Consider the following 16,231-nt stretch of genomic DNA (forward strand, 5'->3'; position numbering starts at 1 on the left):
GTTACGCTATCAAAAACGCACTAATTCATTTTTTAGACCTTTTGCGAAGGTCGGGAAGAATAAGGTAGCAAATTAGGCCCGCCCCCTTCGGCACAACTGTCACTGGGCCAGAGCGCGTGCCTGACTCCGCCCACTCGCATCCCCCGTATTGACGTAAATGCAATGAGCGTGCGCTTACCTTCCCGTGCGTCCTGTCGACAATCCAGCCGGAAAAAAACGAGAGAAAGAGAGTCGGCGTCACTTTGCGAGCAATAAAAGAGCAGCCAAGCCCCGCCTACCGGCGAGGGACGGACTCACGAGCCAAGAAGCCGTTGCGGCGCACCAGGAAGGCCCCGCAACCGCAGACCAGCAAGAGCAGCGAGACCACCAGCGCCGCCGCCACCACGGCGCCCACGTTCACGTCCTCTGGATGGATGGAAGGGAGAAAAAAAATGCACATTAAAAACATCAAATATGAGAAATAATTCAATTATTTGTGGCGAAACGGCTTTTTGCGGCTAAGTGATATGAAATAACTACAATAGAAAACATTAAATAAATGAGTATCTAATTCGATATTTTAATGTAGTATATATAGATTCATATAATTTTGATTGTGTGGCAATTTTTTTTAGGGGAAAAAAACATGAAAAAATATATAATTTAATTTTTTAATGTAGTATATATAGATTCATATAATTTTGATTGTTTGGCAATTTTTTTGAGGGAAAAAAACATGAAAAAATATATAATTTTATTTTTTAATGTAGTATATATAGATTCATATCATTTTGATAGTTTGGCAATTTTTTTGAGGGGAAAAAACCATGAAAAAATATATAATTTAATTTTTGTATTAATTAATATATTTTATATATATATTTAAACTATAATAATTAATTGTTATTGTTTGGCATTTTTTTTATCTTGAGGGGAAAAACATGAAAAAAAATCTATTTAAAAAAAATGTTTTAATTAATTAATAGTAATAATAATTAATAGTTATAGTTTGGCAATTTTTTGCTCTTGAGGGAACAAAACATGAAAAAAAAATCAAATTTCATTTTTTTATTCATTAATATTTAAAAAAATGTTTTTCTAATCAATAATAATAAATATTTTTTATTGTTTAATTATTTTTTAAAAAATGTGTTTTAATTAATTAATAATAATAATAATTAATTGTTTGGCAATTTTTTTTATCTTGAGGGGAAAAAACATGAAAAAAATCTATTTTTTTATTAATTAATAATATTTTGTAAAAAAAATGAATTAATTAACAATAATAAGAATTAATTATTATTTTTAATTTGTCTTTTTCACTTTTTAATTGTAATGTCTTTTTCACAGAATAGTTGAAAAATATCGAATTATATGAGATTATAAATAGTATAACTGGCTTTTGGGATAAAAAAAAATAAAATAAAAAATCTATATCAAATAAATAACATGAAACTAAAATAATATTTTTCCCCAAAAAAAGGAATAATAAATACAAATCAAATGAATTAATTTTGAACCAAACTTTTGCATTAAATTATTATTATTTTAACATTTGAGGAGCACGCTGCAAAATGTTAGCTAGTTTTCCTCTACAGTGCCAAGGCTGTTTTTTTGTCTAAAGTGCGGGTGCAAAGCCCCAAGTACACCCACAAACACACCCACAAAAAACCCACCTATGTTCATGTGCTTGCCCTGACACACGGTGGGCTTCCCCACCCCATTGGAAGCCCGGCAGCTGTAGCGTCCGCTATCCTTTTTAGCCACCGCTTTGAATTCCTGCGGGTAAAAGACAGTCTGACCCATCATTTAGCCGCCCATCGCTTACCAAATTTACTCGCATATAAGCCGCATTTGTCAGAAAAAAGATGACTGAATTGAGGGTACGGCTTATATGCGCATAAAAAGACAGAAATCCACAAAACTGCAAGGTGACAATGCCATGACACCAAAACGTCATGGCGCCGTGACGTCATGACGCAAGACAATGCGGCCAATACGGTCATTTAAACTGATAAAACGCTAAATAACATTTATTTTATCATCAATGGGGTCGCAGGGAGTGTTGGAGCCTATCCCAGAGGGACCACCCTGAATTGGCAGCCAGCCAATCGCAGGGCATAATGAGACAAACAACCAATCACTCTTAGCTAGATATACGAGAAATTGTCAATTTCCGCCATTTTAAGGGTGCAAATTTTACGTGGGGCGTCTTATATGGGAGGAATTGTCAAATTCCGCCATTTAAAGGGTGCGGCTTATACGCGGGATGGCTTATATGCGAGAAATTATCAAATTCCGCCATTTTAAGGGTGCAAATTTTACGTGGGGCGGCTTATATGGGAGGAATTGTCAAATTCGGCCATTTAAAGGGTGCGTCTTATACACGGGATGGCTTATATGCGAGAAATTGTCAAATTCCGCCATTTTAAGGGTGCAAATTTTACGTGGGGTGGCTTATATGCAAGAAATTATCAAATTCCGCCATTTTAAGGGTGCATCTTATACGTGGGGCGGCTTATATGCGGGAAATTATCAAATTCCATAATTTTAAGGCCATTTTAAGGTTGTGACTTATACGTGGGGCGGCTTATATGTGGGAAATTATCAAATTCCGCCATTTAAAGGGTGCGGCTTATACGCGGGATGGCTTATATACGAGAAATTGTCAAATTCCACCATTTTATGGGTGCGATTTTTACGTGGGGTGGCTTATACACAAGAAATTATCAAATTCCGCCATTTTAAGGGTGCGGCTTGTACGTGGGGCGGCTTATATGCGAGAAATTGTCAAATTCCGCCATTTGAGGGTGCGACTTATACGTGGGGCGGCTTATATGCGAGAAATTATCAAATTCCGCCATTTTAGTGCCCTTTTAAGGCTGAGGCTTATATTCGTGGGCGGCTTATATGCGAGTAAAGAAAATAGTTACACATCCGCTCAACACATTTGATGGCTAGACTCAATTCCCATTTTTTGGTGGCAACAAAAGTGGCTAGGCGTGGCGCTAACAGACCCGAAAAGCAGCAAAGACTCACCAGTAGTCCGCTAAGGACGTCGATAAGGTAGGTGGCGTTGGCGTGGCGGGGCGGGATCATCAGCAGCTCGTCCTTGTACCAGGCGTACTTGGCGGGCGGGACGCTCTGACGGTCGCTACATCGTAGCCGCACGGTGGAACCGGTCACCGCCGAGGCCGGGATTTCGCAGGACGGGGTGTCGGGGGGCACTGCGGGAACAGGCGGAGGGCTAGTACGACCTAGCGTCAGGGCGCTAGGCTAACACCGAGGTGAGTACGGAGAGCTAGCGAAAGGTTCTTACCTAAAACCGTGAGGGTGACGTTGGTCTCGCCTAGATTGACCGAGTCCAGAGGGGCGCTGATCTCGCAGCGGTACTCGCCGGCGTCCTCCTGGGTGACCCGGCGCAACGTCACCGTGGCGCCGGCGATGCTGGCCCGACCTTCGAAGGGACCTGAGGGAAGGATGACGTCGGCGAGTCAGGACAGGAAGTGTTAGAGGTAAGGTTTTGTTACGTTCTAGTCTTGGTCTATTCTGGATCATGGTTTTGTTTGGCTTTTGACTACCAAAGGTCCTGGTTTCAGTGGGTTTTGGGGTCAGGCAAGTCTTGACCTGGTCTTCCTCTTCTTTTGTCTTGGTTTCGACTGTCAAAAGTCTGGGTTTCGGTGAGTTCTGGTCTAGGGCAAGTCCCGGTCTCTCTTGTAGATCTTTTTTGTCTCGGTTTCAAGGCGCAAAAGACTTGGTTTTGTTCAAGTCCGGTCTCAGGGACGTCCCATCTCGGTCTTGTATCCAGTTAAGGCTTTGATGAGATCCAGTCTCAGGCAAGTCTTGGTCTAGCCTTGGTCATGTTTTTGTCTCGGTCTTGACTCCCAAAAGTCTTGGTCACTACTGTTTTGGGTCTTGACTCCCAACAGTCTTCAGCTTTTCTGTTCTCGGTCTTGTTTGGACTCAGTCTTGAGTCCCAAAAGTCTTTGTGGCTTCCGTTCTCGGCCTTAACTCCCAAAAGTCTTGGTCACTTCTGTTCTCGGTCTTGTTTTTGTGTTGGTCTTGACTCCCAAAAGTCGTGGTCTCTTCTCAGTCATGTATCTGACTCCTGAAGGTCATGGCTTTGATGAGGTCTGGTCTCAGGCAAGTCTTGGTCTCGCCTCGGTTATCTTTTTGTTTCGGTCTTGACTCCCAAAAATCTTGGTTGCTCCTGTTCTTAGTCTTGTTTTTGTGTCGGTCTTGACTCTCAAAAGTCGTGGTCTCTTCTCGGTCTTGTATCCAAGTCCTCATGGTCATGGCTTTGATGAGGTCTGGTCTCAGGCAAGTCTTGGTCTCGCTTTGGACATCTTTTTGTCTCGATGTTGACTCCCAAAAGTCTTGGTCACTCATGTTTTCGGTCTTGACTCCCAAAAGTCTCGGCTGCTTCTATACTCGGTCTTGTTTTTGACCGAGGTCTTGAGTCCCAAAAGTCTTGGTGGCTTCCATTCTCAGCCTTAACTCTCTAAAGTCTTGACCTCGGTCTTGCTTTTGATCCAGGTCTTGAGTCCCAAAAGTCTTGGTGGCTTCTGTTCTCGGCCTTGACTCCCAAAAGTCTCGATCACATCTGTTTTTGGTCTGGTTTTTTGTCAGTCTTGACTCCCAAAAGTCTCAATTGCTTCTATTCTCGGTCTTGTTTTTGATCGAGGTCTTGAGTCCCAAAAGTCTTGGTCCCTTCTGATTTCAGTTTTGACCCCCAAAAGTCTCGGTTGCTTCCATTCTTGGTCTGTTACGGTCTTGAACACATGACACATACACTTGACAAAATCCAGTACATTCAACGAGAGGGATTCTAATCTGGCGCCCCCGTTCCAACCTGGCAACCAAGGACTCTCTGGTCTTAGCCTCTCTTAGCTTAGCTTAGCGAACTCGAGTCCCTTTAATGAAGTGAAACAGATTGCGGACGGTTCAAAGTTAGCATCCATTATTTAGACTCCGCCCCCACCACCATGAACTCCCCACGAGGACCAATCACAGGGTTACCACCTCGGAAGTGTCCGTCAAAGTAGACGAAGGAAACGTCCTTGGCTTTTTTCTTCCACTCGATGCGCGGGTTTTGATCCCTCTCCGTGCGAAACGTGCACGACAGCTCGGCGTCTAAAATGAAAAAAAAAAATGAAAAAAAGAGACGGACGGATGAGTTATTTATGGCGACGGTCACGGGTGAAAAAAATAAAAAATTCAAAAAAAATGGCTGATGCTATTTCTAGCCTGATTCTGCGTCAAGTCGGATTTAGGATGACGGGTACGGAGGAACATTTAAAAATAAAATAAAGGTCAAAAGGGCAGATTGGGAGTCTTAAAAAAATCTGAATTCTTATGTCATACAAGATTTCGGACTTTTATGGTTAGAATTGTAATGTGAGTCCAAAGACAGAATCGGAAAAGTCAAAATTTTGATTTTATTTTGGTGATTCTGATAATTATTGATTTGACTCATGCCGGAATTCTACTTGAGATCAGAATTCTTGAGATCGGAATTCTGGGAATCGGAATTCTGGAGATCGGAATTCTTGAAATCGGAATTCTTGAAATCGCAATTCTTGAAATCCCAATTCTTGAAATCGCAATTCTTGAAATCAGAATTCTTGAAATCAGAATTCTTCAAATCAAAATTCTTGAAATCAAAATTCTTCAAATCAAAAGTCTTGAAATCAAAAGTCTTCAAATCGGAATTCAAAGACAATGGCAAGATTCAAACTTCAAAATTGTAATTCAAAATTCAGAATTCTGAGAATTCTGAATTTTGACTTTATTATCAGAATTATCTTTAAAAAATAGAATACATTGAAGTCACAATGATTTAAATTAATTGATTTTTTTTTCATGTATTATTTATTAATTTATTTAAATTAAATGAATTGTACATTAAAGTCAAAATTCTCAGAAAGAAAGGAACCGGGGGAGGGACAAATGTATTTTTCTCCTCATTGGCTACCATAGACAGCAATAGATGTCCAACACATTTCACGTAAAAGGACCGGCAGCGAACGAACAAACTCTCACTTCAAACTAATTGCTCATCTACCACTGATAAACTCATTTCAATTCCCAAAAGAAGCATAAAAACACCTTCCTCCGCCCCTACCAACATGTCCTCCTCCTCCGGGCGGCCATCTTGGTAGGGGCAATCTTCCCATCCAAACCAATCCATTAACCTTGAAACAAAAGTCCTAACTCGATGATTTCCCACCCCATTTTTTTTTTTTAAATGGACTTTCTCCGGAAAAGCATAAAAAGACCTTTCACCGCCCCTACCAACATGTCCTCCTCCTCCTCCGGGCGGCCATCTTGGTAGGGGCAATCCTCCCATCCAAACCAATCCATTAACCTTTTCTCGCTTACCTGCGAACTCGCGCACCTCCACCTTTTGCTTGCTGGTCGTCACGGTGACAAGAAGGGAGGGGCAACCTGAATGCGGAGAAAAAGAAGAGTTAGCACGGCGTCCGTCAAGGGGGGCGGGGCTAAGTGAACCGTCCCGCCGCGCCAGGAAAATCCTAAAGTGGTTTTAGCCAGGTGCGAAGACCGCTTTAATCTCGTCCTGCCGTCTGTCCCATCTGATCGCGGGTTAGGATCAAGGGGGGCGGAGCTAACAAACACCTCGCCAACAGCTTGTCCAGATTAACCTGCAGGCCAGACGCCGTTAGCTTAGCGCTTAAAGTCACCGATAGCCATCAAGGGCCAAAATCAGCTCGTGGAAGACTTTCATTCCTTCGCTTTCTGGGGCGTGTATTTTCATTAGGGTCGCGGGGGGTGCCGGAGCCAAACCCAGCGGACTAGGGGCAATGGGAAGGGGAGGGGTGGAATCGGCGGTCAGCCAATCGCAGGACACAAGGGGACGATTTCTGGGACGTGTATTTTTGTTAGGGTCGCGGGGGGTGCCGGAGCCCAACCCAACCAATCATTCATAGATAAGAGAATTTTGGGTGCTAATTTAGCCTAGCATGGCTGCTTTTTGTCTTGGTTGGTTTGTTCTGGTCTCAATTTGGTTTTTGACTGACTTTTGACTGACCAAAAGTCCTGGTTTTGGTTGGTTGTGGTCTTGAGGAAGTGTTGTTTTTTTCCTAATGTTTTTTTTGTTGAGGTCTTGGCTCCGAAAAGTCCCGGTCTTCTGGTCTGGGGGAGGTCTCGGTCTCCTCTTAGTCCCAAAAGTCCCGGTTTTGGTGAGTTTTGGTATTGATCCAATCTCGTCTTTGTCTCACTTACAACTCCCAAAAGTCCTCATTTTGGTAAATCCTGATCACAAAGAAGTCTTGGTCTTTCCTCCACCTGTTTTTTGTCTCCATTTGGACTCCCAATAATCCTGGGGGTGGTCTCAAGGACAACTTGGTCTCTTCTGGTCTTGAAGACATCTAGGTCTTGTCTCAATCTTGTCTTTCACTCATTTTTGAACCCCAAAAGTCCTTGTTTTGGTGAATTCTGGTCTTGTTTTTGTCTCCATGTGGACCCCCCAACAAGGGGGGTTGTGGTCTCAAGGTCTTTTCTGGTCTTGAAGACATCTAGGTCTTGTCTCAATCTTGTCTTTCGCCCATTTCCAACTCCCAAAAGTCCTCATTTTGGTGACTCCTAATCACAAAGAAGTCTTGGTCTTTCCTCCATCTGGTTTTTGCCTCCATGTGGACCCCCAATAAACCTGTTTTTCGAGGTTGGTGGTCTCAAGGACAACTATTCTGGTCTTGAAGACATCTAGATCTGGTCTTTCGCTCACTTTCGACTCCCTAAAGTCCAAATTTGAATGAACCCTAACCACAAAGAAGTCTTCCTCTCTCCACCATCTTGTTTCTGTCTCCATTCAGACCCCCACAAATCCCGTCTACGGTCTCAAGGACAACCAGGAGTCTCCTCAAGACGTGCGTGAAGGTCAGCAGCACCGAGTCACGTGGCCCAGACATTAAAGTGGCGGCGTCCCCGCGGGTCAGCAAATTAAAGATGAGCCTTGCTATTTTTTTCAAAACATAACATCAATATAAAATGAGCCTGTAAAGAAGCAGTTAGCAATAAAGCTTTACCCCAAAAAAATGCTAAAGCCATTTTTTCAGGACGTGAGTCATGCAAAAAACACGTCCCACTTCTAATTTGGACTAAAGCTTACTTCCTGCCTGACTTCCTTCCCGCATTTGTCCCATTGTTTGGGCGTCTCCGCGTTTGCTAGCGACACGTTTTTTTTTGTTGTTAGCGCCCGGCGGGAGCCGTCGCTAACGCTAACCCGTCGGATTCCATTTGGCAGGCCTCGCTCGTCCCATTAAGTGAATTAACTGTCGCCGTCCTGGCCGCGGATTGGGACGCTAACCGCTAGTCACGCTAACCGGGGACACCGGTGTCTTATTATTAAAATAATATGAAATAAAAATCACATTTTTGTATTAATAACATACTTAACTCACTAACTAACTCATTTTAAATGACTTCATCACATGTAAGCATCCATTCATTCATTTTCTGAACCCCTTATCCTCACAAGGGTCGCGAGGGGTGCTGGAGACTATCCCAACCGACGGGGGGACACGCCGAATGGGTGGCGAGCCAATCACAGGGCACGAGGAGACGGACAAGCCAATCATAGCTAGGATCTATTAAGAGTGTTCGAGCAGCTAGCTTAGCATGTATGATTTTGGAAAGTGGAGTACCCGGAGAAAACCCACGCCGGTCTGGGGAGAACATGAAAACTCCGACCTGGATTTGGACCCAAGACCCCAGATCTGTGGGCCCCGAGGAGCTAACCACTCAATCCAATTGGCCGTGTAGGCGTCCAATCCATTTAAAGTGGGAGGGGCGGCAGCGGTCGCTTGGAATGGATTGGACATCTAAATGTGCATTTCGGCTTTAGCTTTAGCAACCTAGCTTCACTATATTCATCAACAAACAGCATTGATATTTCCTAGTCATCGACGCCACAGGACCAGACACCTGTCATTGGCTGCCCACCCTCCCACTGCAAACAGATTGGACGCCTCCTATTGATAAATTCACATTTCAACTTTAGCTTTAGCAACCTAGCTTCACTATATTCATCATTGAAAATCGCCTATGATTGACAATAGATTGACAGAGACCATGGGACATCTATCATTGGCTGCCACCTTCCCACTCAGAACAGATTGGACGCCTACTTTTGATAAATTAGTCAAAATTCACATTTCAACTTTAGCTTTAGCAACCTAGCTTAACTCAATTCATCATTGAACATCACCTACCGTTGACATTACATTGATAGACACCACGGGTCATGTTTCATTGGCTGCCACCATCCTACTCGGAACGGATCGGTCGCCTACTATTGATAAACTTGTCAAAATTCCCATTTCAACTTTAGCTTTAGCCACCTAGCTTCAGTATATATTCATCCTTGAATATCACCTATGATTGACATTACATTGATAGACATCATTGGGCACCACCATCCCACTAGGAAGGGATTGGTCGCCTCCTATTGACAAACTCCTCAAAACTCACATTTCAACATTAGCTTTAGCCACCTAGCTTCAGTATATATTCATCATTGAACATCGCCTATGATTGACATTACATTGACAGACACCGTGGGACATCTATCATTAGACGCCACCCTCCCACTAGGAAGGGATTGGTCGCCTCCTATTGATAAACTAGTCAAAATTCACATTTCAACATTAGCTTTAGCAACCTAGCTACAGTATATTCATCATTGAACATCGCCTACAATTGACATTAGATTGATAGACATCATTGGGCGCCACCCTCCCACTAGGAAGAGATTGGTCACCTCCTATTGATAAACTAGTCAAAATTCACATTTCACCTTTAGCTTTAGCAACCTAGCTTCAGAATATTCATCATTGAACATTGCCTACAATTGACATTACATTGACAGACACTAGGAAAAGATTGGTCACCTCCTATTGATAAACTAGTCAAAATTCACATTTCACCATTAGCTTTAGCAACTTAGCTTCCCTCTATTCACCATTAAACATCGCCTACCATTGACATTACATTGACAAACACCACTGCACATTTATCATTGGCTGCCACCCTCCCATTCCAAACCGATCGGACGCCTCTTCGTGACAAACTCATCGGTCTCGGGACGATTAGAGGCCACGCGATTGGCCACCACCCCCACCCCCGCTCGCAAAAAAAAAAGCACGTCCACGACTAGGCGCGTCCTCGGATAAGTCCCGTCTCGCTGAAGGATGAACCGGAGCGATAAAATGAGATTAAACGGGGACGGACCGCGCCGAGACGAGATGACACCATTTAAGGACGCCGGGGGAGGGGGCGGGGCTACCGAGGCTTTTTAGCGTGCGTAAAAAGGCGGGATTGAAGGACGGGGAGATCCTCTCCGACAGGCGAGGCCGGGAAGTGCACGCCGTCGCCCGGGAGGGCGTCTCTTTGAGCGCCGGCGGCCGAGCTGACGAGGCGAGGCGTGGCGTGGCGTGCGCTCGCGGGAAACACAAAAAAAAATGGCCACCGAAGCGGCGAATGGCGTGAGCGCTCGCTTACTTGGCTGTCAGTTCCGGTGGCCTCGATTAGCCGCGATGGCGTCGGGGCGGACAAACGACACATGGCCTCGTTAGTCACGGCGTCCGGAGAGAGCTAAGTGGTTAGCTTGCGGCGTTAGCGAGCGAGAATTGAACCCGTAGGGGTTAAAGTTAAAATAGCATTAGCTGGGTAAGTAGGTGATGGAGATAGCTAGCTAGCTAGCTAGTGGTACAACCAGGTTAATAACGGTTAGCTTAGGAAAAGGATTGAAATGAAAGTTTGTTAGACTTGCTAGCTAAATAACTGCGGTTTAATTAATTAAAAGTTAAGTTAAGAAATGCTAGCTTAGGCCAAGCTAGCTTCTGCTATCGCGGTTAGCCTGGGTTAATAATAGTTAGCTTAGGAAAAGGACTGAAATGAAAGTTTGTTAGACTTGCTAACTAAATAACTGCGGTTTAATTAATTAAAAGTTAAGTTAAGAAATGCTAGCTAAGGACAAGCTAGCTTCTGCTATCGCGGTTAGCCACAGTTAGCTTATGAAAAGGACTGAAATGAAAGTTCACGGAAGCTGTTAGTCTTGCTCGCTAAACACCTAAGTGTTAATTAATTAAAAGTTAAGTTAAGAAATGCTAGCTAAGGACAAGCTAGCTTCTGCTATCGCGGTTAGCCACAGTTAGCTTATGAAAAGGACTGAAATGAAACTTCACGGAAGCTATTAGTCTTGCTCGCTAAACACCTAAGTGTTAATTAATTAAAGTTAGGTTAGGTTAAAAAATGCTAGCTAAGGACGCTAGCTTCTGCTATCAAGGTTAGTCACAGTTAGCTTATGAAAAGACCTGAAATGAATGTTCGTTAGACTTGCTCGCTAAACACCTGTGGTTTAATTAATTAAAGTTAAGTGAAAAAATCTAGCTTAGCTAAAAAAGGCCAAGCCCCAAAATGGCGGCTCCCCGACTTCCACACTGAACAGCTCACTGTCAATCAAACACAAGTTAAAAAACCTAGCTTAGCTAAAAAAGCCCCAAGCAGCTAGCGTCTCAAAAACGGCGCCTACCCCGCCCGGGGACGGCGAAAATAGAAAGGAGATGCACTCTCTCCGCTTGGCACGCGGCTTTAGCCTCATTACCAAAGTGTTAGAAAGGCGGCGGGGAGGGGGCGGGGTCAAAAGCGTGGCACTTATTCAAACGGCGTGTGGAAAAAACTGAGGGAGGAGGCGGACCCAAAGGAAGCGCCGCGCCGCCGCCGTCGTCGTGACGGAACAAAGGCCCTCTATGACCTCGCCAGGAACGGTCGTCCCGGGAGGCGGGGTCGATATCGGCGGCGGGACACGCCCCTAAACGACTCCCGATGACAACGACCCCGCGTTAGCGCTATAACGGTAAGTCAAATTTAGCAACTTAGCTTGTCATTGACATTGCGTTAGCAGACATCACGGGATTGGACGCCTCCGGGTGATAAACGGGATTGGACGCCTCCGGGTGACAAACGGGATTGGACGCCCCCGGCTGACAGACTCGATTGGACGCCCCCGGCTGACAGACTCGATTGGACGCCCCCGGCTGACAGACTCGATTGGACGCCTCCGGCCGACAAACTCGATCGGACGCCCCCGGCCGACAAACTCGATCGGACGCCCCCGGCCGACAAACTCGATCGGACGCCCCCGGCCAACAAACTCGATCGGACGTCCCCAGCCGACAAACTCGATCGGACGCCTCCTGGCTGACAAACTCGATTGGACGCCTCCGGCTGACAAACTTGATTGGACGCCTCCGGCTGACAAACTCGATTGGACGCCTCCTGGTGATAAACTCATTGGAATTCCCATTTCGTCTTTAGCTTGAGCAACGTAGCTTCACTATATTTGTCCAATAAAATTGCCTATCAGACAGACACCGCGGGATTGGACATCTATCACTTGTTGCCATCCTCCCACTCAGAATGGATTGGACGCCCCATGCCTCCTAGGGATAAACTCATTGATGACCGGACCACTCTCATTAGCCGCCACCCTCCCACTCTGGACAGATTGGACGCCTATTAATGATAAACTCATCAAAAGTCAAATTTCAACTTTAGCTTTAGCAACCTAGCTTCTTGAAATTCATCAACTAACAGCCTAGCATTCACATTTCCTAGTGATCAAAACACAGACTAATGACTGGACGCCACATGACCGAACCTCCGTCAATAGCTGCCACCCTTCCACAAACAAAAAAATGGGTCACCTCCTAATGACAAACTGGTCGAAAGCCACATTTCAACTTTAGCTTTAGCAACCTAGCTTCTCTAAATTCATCAACTAATTAGCCTACCATTGATTGACATTTCCTAACGATCAAAACATTGACAGACAAATGACTGGACGCCACATGACCAGACCTCTCTCCTTCGCACCCACCCTCCCACTCTGGACAGACTGGACACCTAATGACAAACTCGTCAAAAATCCCATTTCAACTTTAGCTTTAGCAACCTAGCTTCTCTAAGTTCATCAACTATAACATAGCCTGCCATTGACATTACATTGACAGACACCATTGGCCATGTTTTATTCCCTGCCAACCTCCCACTCGCAACGGATTGGACGCCTCCAAGTGACCCGAGTCAGCGCAAAACAAGGCGCGACCACAACACCCCCACCCCTTGAACTCCTGACCTGACAGGTGTCCAAATCGGCGTCCGCTAAATCAAAAGCGCGTCAATCACGCCGCCTTGTCTCATCGCATCGCATCGCGTGGCATCGCGTGGCATCCACGCCATCGCCATGCCGCATCTCCCCCGCGGAGTGCCACATTTGTTCCTTAACGACGGGGAGTCCGGCGGCGGTGGAAAAGTTTTCGGGCTGACAGCGACGGGATTTACAGGATTGATCGGCACGAGAGAAAAACAAAGAGTTTTGAACCCTTTAAATGAGTTTCTCATGAGTATGCGTCCAATCTGGTTGAAGTGGGAGGGGTGGCAGCGGATGAGCCAACCTTCCGTTCATTTGACGGCAAATACGGGGCATTTTTGGTTGATTTTGAGTCACTTCCTGTTCCTTTAGGGACATTCACTTCCTGTTTAGTGACCCACATTCAGCAGGAAGTGATCAGAATAGCCCGAGATTAACAGGAAGTGATCAGTATAGCCCGATATTAACAGGAAGTGATCGTGTACCCTGATATTAACAGGAAGTGATGAGTATTCCCCAAGATTAACAGGAAGTGATCAGTGTACCCTGATATTATCAGGAAGTGATAAATGTACCCCACGAGATTAACAGGAAATTCTCAATATTCCCAGAGATTAACAGGAAGTGATCAGTGTACCCCGATATTAAGAGGAAGTGATGAGTATGTCCCAAGATTAACAGGAAGTGATCAGATTAGCCCGAGATTAACAACAAGTAATTAATATACCCAGAGATTAACAGAAAGTGATCAGTATCCCACAAAATTAACAGGAAGTGATCCATATACTCCAAGATAAACAGGAAGTGAGCAATGTACCCCACAAGATTAACAGGAAGTGATCAATGTACCCCGAAATTAACAGGAAGTGATGAATATGGCCCAAGATTAACAGGACGCAATGCAGAAATGTGGCCAAATCAACAGGAAGTGAGCTAAAATGACACAGAAATGTATGAAAATAAATGCAATGATTTCAGAATAAATTTGATGGTTTTGGAAGTGTTTTTTTGCTGGTACAGGACTTTGGATTTGTGTTTTAGTGGTTTTGCTGGTACAGGTTTTAGGATTTGCAATTTTGTGGTGGTTTTGCTGGTACAAGATTTTAGATTTGTGTTTTGGTGCTGGTTTTGGTGGTACAAGAATTAGTATTTGTGTTTGGGGGCTGGTTTTGCTGGTCCAGGTTTTGGGATTGGCGTTTTGGTGCTGGTTTTACTGGTAGAGGTTTTAGTATTTGCGTTTTTGTGCTGGTTTTGCTGGTAGAGGTTTTAGTATTTGCGTTTTTGTGCTGGTTTTGCTGGTACAGGATTTAGCATTTGTGTTTTTGTGCTGGTTTTCTTGGTACAAGATTTAGGATTTGCGTTTTTGCACTGGTTTTACTGGTACAGGATTTAGCATGTCTTTTTGTACTGGTTTTGCTAGTACAGGATTGGGGATTGCCATTTTCGTGCTGGTTTTGTTAGTACAGGAATTTAGGACTTGGATTTTTGTGGTAGTTTTGCTGGTACAGGATTTAGGATATGCGTTTTTGTGCTGGTTTTGCTGGTACCGGTTTTAGGATTTGTGCTGATTTATCTGGTAAAGGATTTGGGATTTCCATTTTGTGCTGGTTTTGCTGGTACCGGTTTTAGGATTTGTGCTGATTTATCTGGTAAAGGATTTGGGATTTCCATTTTGTGCTGGTTTTGTTAGTACAGTAATTTAGGATTTGCATTTTTGTGGTGGTTTTTGCTGGTACAGGAATGTAGGATTTGCGTTTTTGTGCTGGTTTTGGTGGTACAAGAATTAGGATTTGCGTTTTTGTGCTGGTTTTGCTGGTACAGGTTTTCGGATCTTTACTGGTTTAGCTGATAAAGGATTTGGGATTGCCATTTTTGTGCTGGTTTTGTTAGTACAGGAATTTAGGATTTGCTTTGTTGTGATGGTTTAGCTGGTACAGGTTTTAGGATTTGTGCTGGTTTAGCTTGTACAGGACTTGGCAAAAGCCAGATTCCTCCACGGGTTAAGTGGAACCGAACCGCTCTCTAGCGTAAACCTGTATTTTTTGGTCTCCCGAGGAAAGGAAGCCAAACGAGCGCAAATGGTGACAAAGAAGAGAAGAAAGAGCAAAAAATGGAGAATAAATACAATTAAAAAAAGAGTAATTTCCACTTACATTGCACGAGTAGAATAAGAAGAAGAATCCAGACGGACGTCTGTCCCTCCATGCTCGTCCAAGACCGAGACCGAGACGGTGGCCGAGTCTCGCCTTGCCTCGCCGCGACGATCCGGAGCCTCGTCGGCTGTCTTCGCGCACTTGTTCGCAACTCTCCGATAATTCATCCAGTTTCCAGGGATGCGAGAGAGGGGGTAGGGGCGGAGGGAGGAACAGCCGGGCGCGCTTCTTCTCTATCTGCCGGGGAGGGACCGGAGTCGACCGGGGCGACCCACCACCACCACCACCACCGCGGCCGCCGCCACCACCGAGATTTCGGCGGTGAGACTCTTCCTGTCTCACCCGACGTCGGCGTCCTGGCCGGCGGGGAAAAAAAAAGCGAAGGCAGCTCCGGGGACGTCCTCGCTCGTCGGTAGGCGCGAGCGCGAGTGGCGGTTGGAGGAGCCGCGGATGGGACGGGGAAGGACTGGGCGGGCTGGGAGGCGGGGCTTTGGAGGACGACAGGTTGCCAGGCCGGTAGGCGACAAACGCCGAGAGCGCGACGCCGCGTCCGAGACGCGCACTGCAATGCCCCGGGCTTCCTTCATCCTATAAACTGTCTGTTTATTCAAATTGGAAGTCAACTAGTTAGTGTTCAACTCGTTAAAATTTGCCTTTCAACTATAAAAACATAAATGAATTAAGTTCATAAATTAATAGTGGCTATTATTGAAAGATATAATGGTTGAAATCACTCAAGCAAATGAACGGGCATTCTTGCACTGTCCCTTTAAATGGATTAGACGTCTACAAATGCGGAAGTGATTGACATTTACGTTTCAACTTTAGCTATAGCAACTTAGCTTTACTCTAATACGACCACTGACAGTTACAAACGTCCAATCTAATGAAAGCGGGCGATGTGCCGGCAAATGAACGTTTGTTTATT

The 16,231-nt window shown here is 44.8% G+C and overlaps 1 protein-coding gene across 1 annotated transcript; it reads right to left on the reverse strand.

Moving 5' to 3' along the window:
- On the reverse strand, positions 1-15,897 carry jam2a (junctional adhesion molecule 2a). The gene is made up of 8 exons (XM_077616573.1): positions 15,304-15,897; positions 6,361-6,426; positions 5,002-5,112; positions 3,299-3,448; positions 3,019-3,206; positions 1,656-1,758; positions 298-405; positions 1-191 (listed from the first exon to the last, which is right to left on the reverse strand). The coding sequence occupies exons 1-8, from the start codon at positions 15,353-15,355 to the stop codon at positions 175-177; spliced, it is 795 nt and encodes a 264-aa protein (XP_077472699.1). The 5' UTR covers positions 15,356-15,897; the 3' UTR covers positions 1-174.
- Between the last annotated feature and the right edge of the window lie 334 nt (positions 15,898-16,231).

Source organism: Stigmatopora argus, chromosome 1 (genome assembly GCF_051989625.1).
Source record: "Stigmatopora argus isolate UIUO_Sarg chromosome 1, RoL_Sarg_1.0, whole genome shotgun sequence".
Lineage (NCBI taxonomy): Eukaryota > Metazoa > Chordata > Actinopteri > Syngnathiformes > Syngnathidae > Stigmatopora > Stigmatopora argus.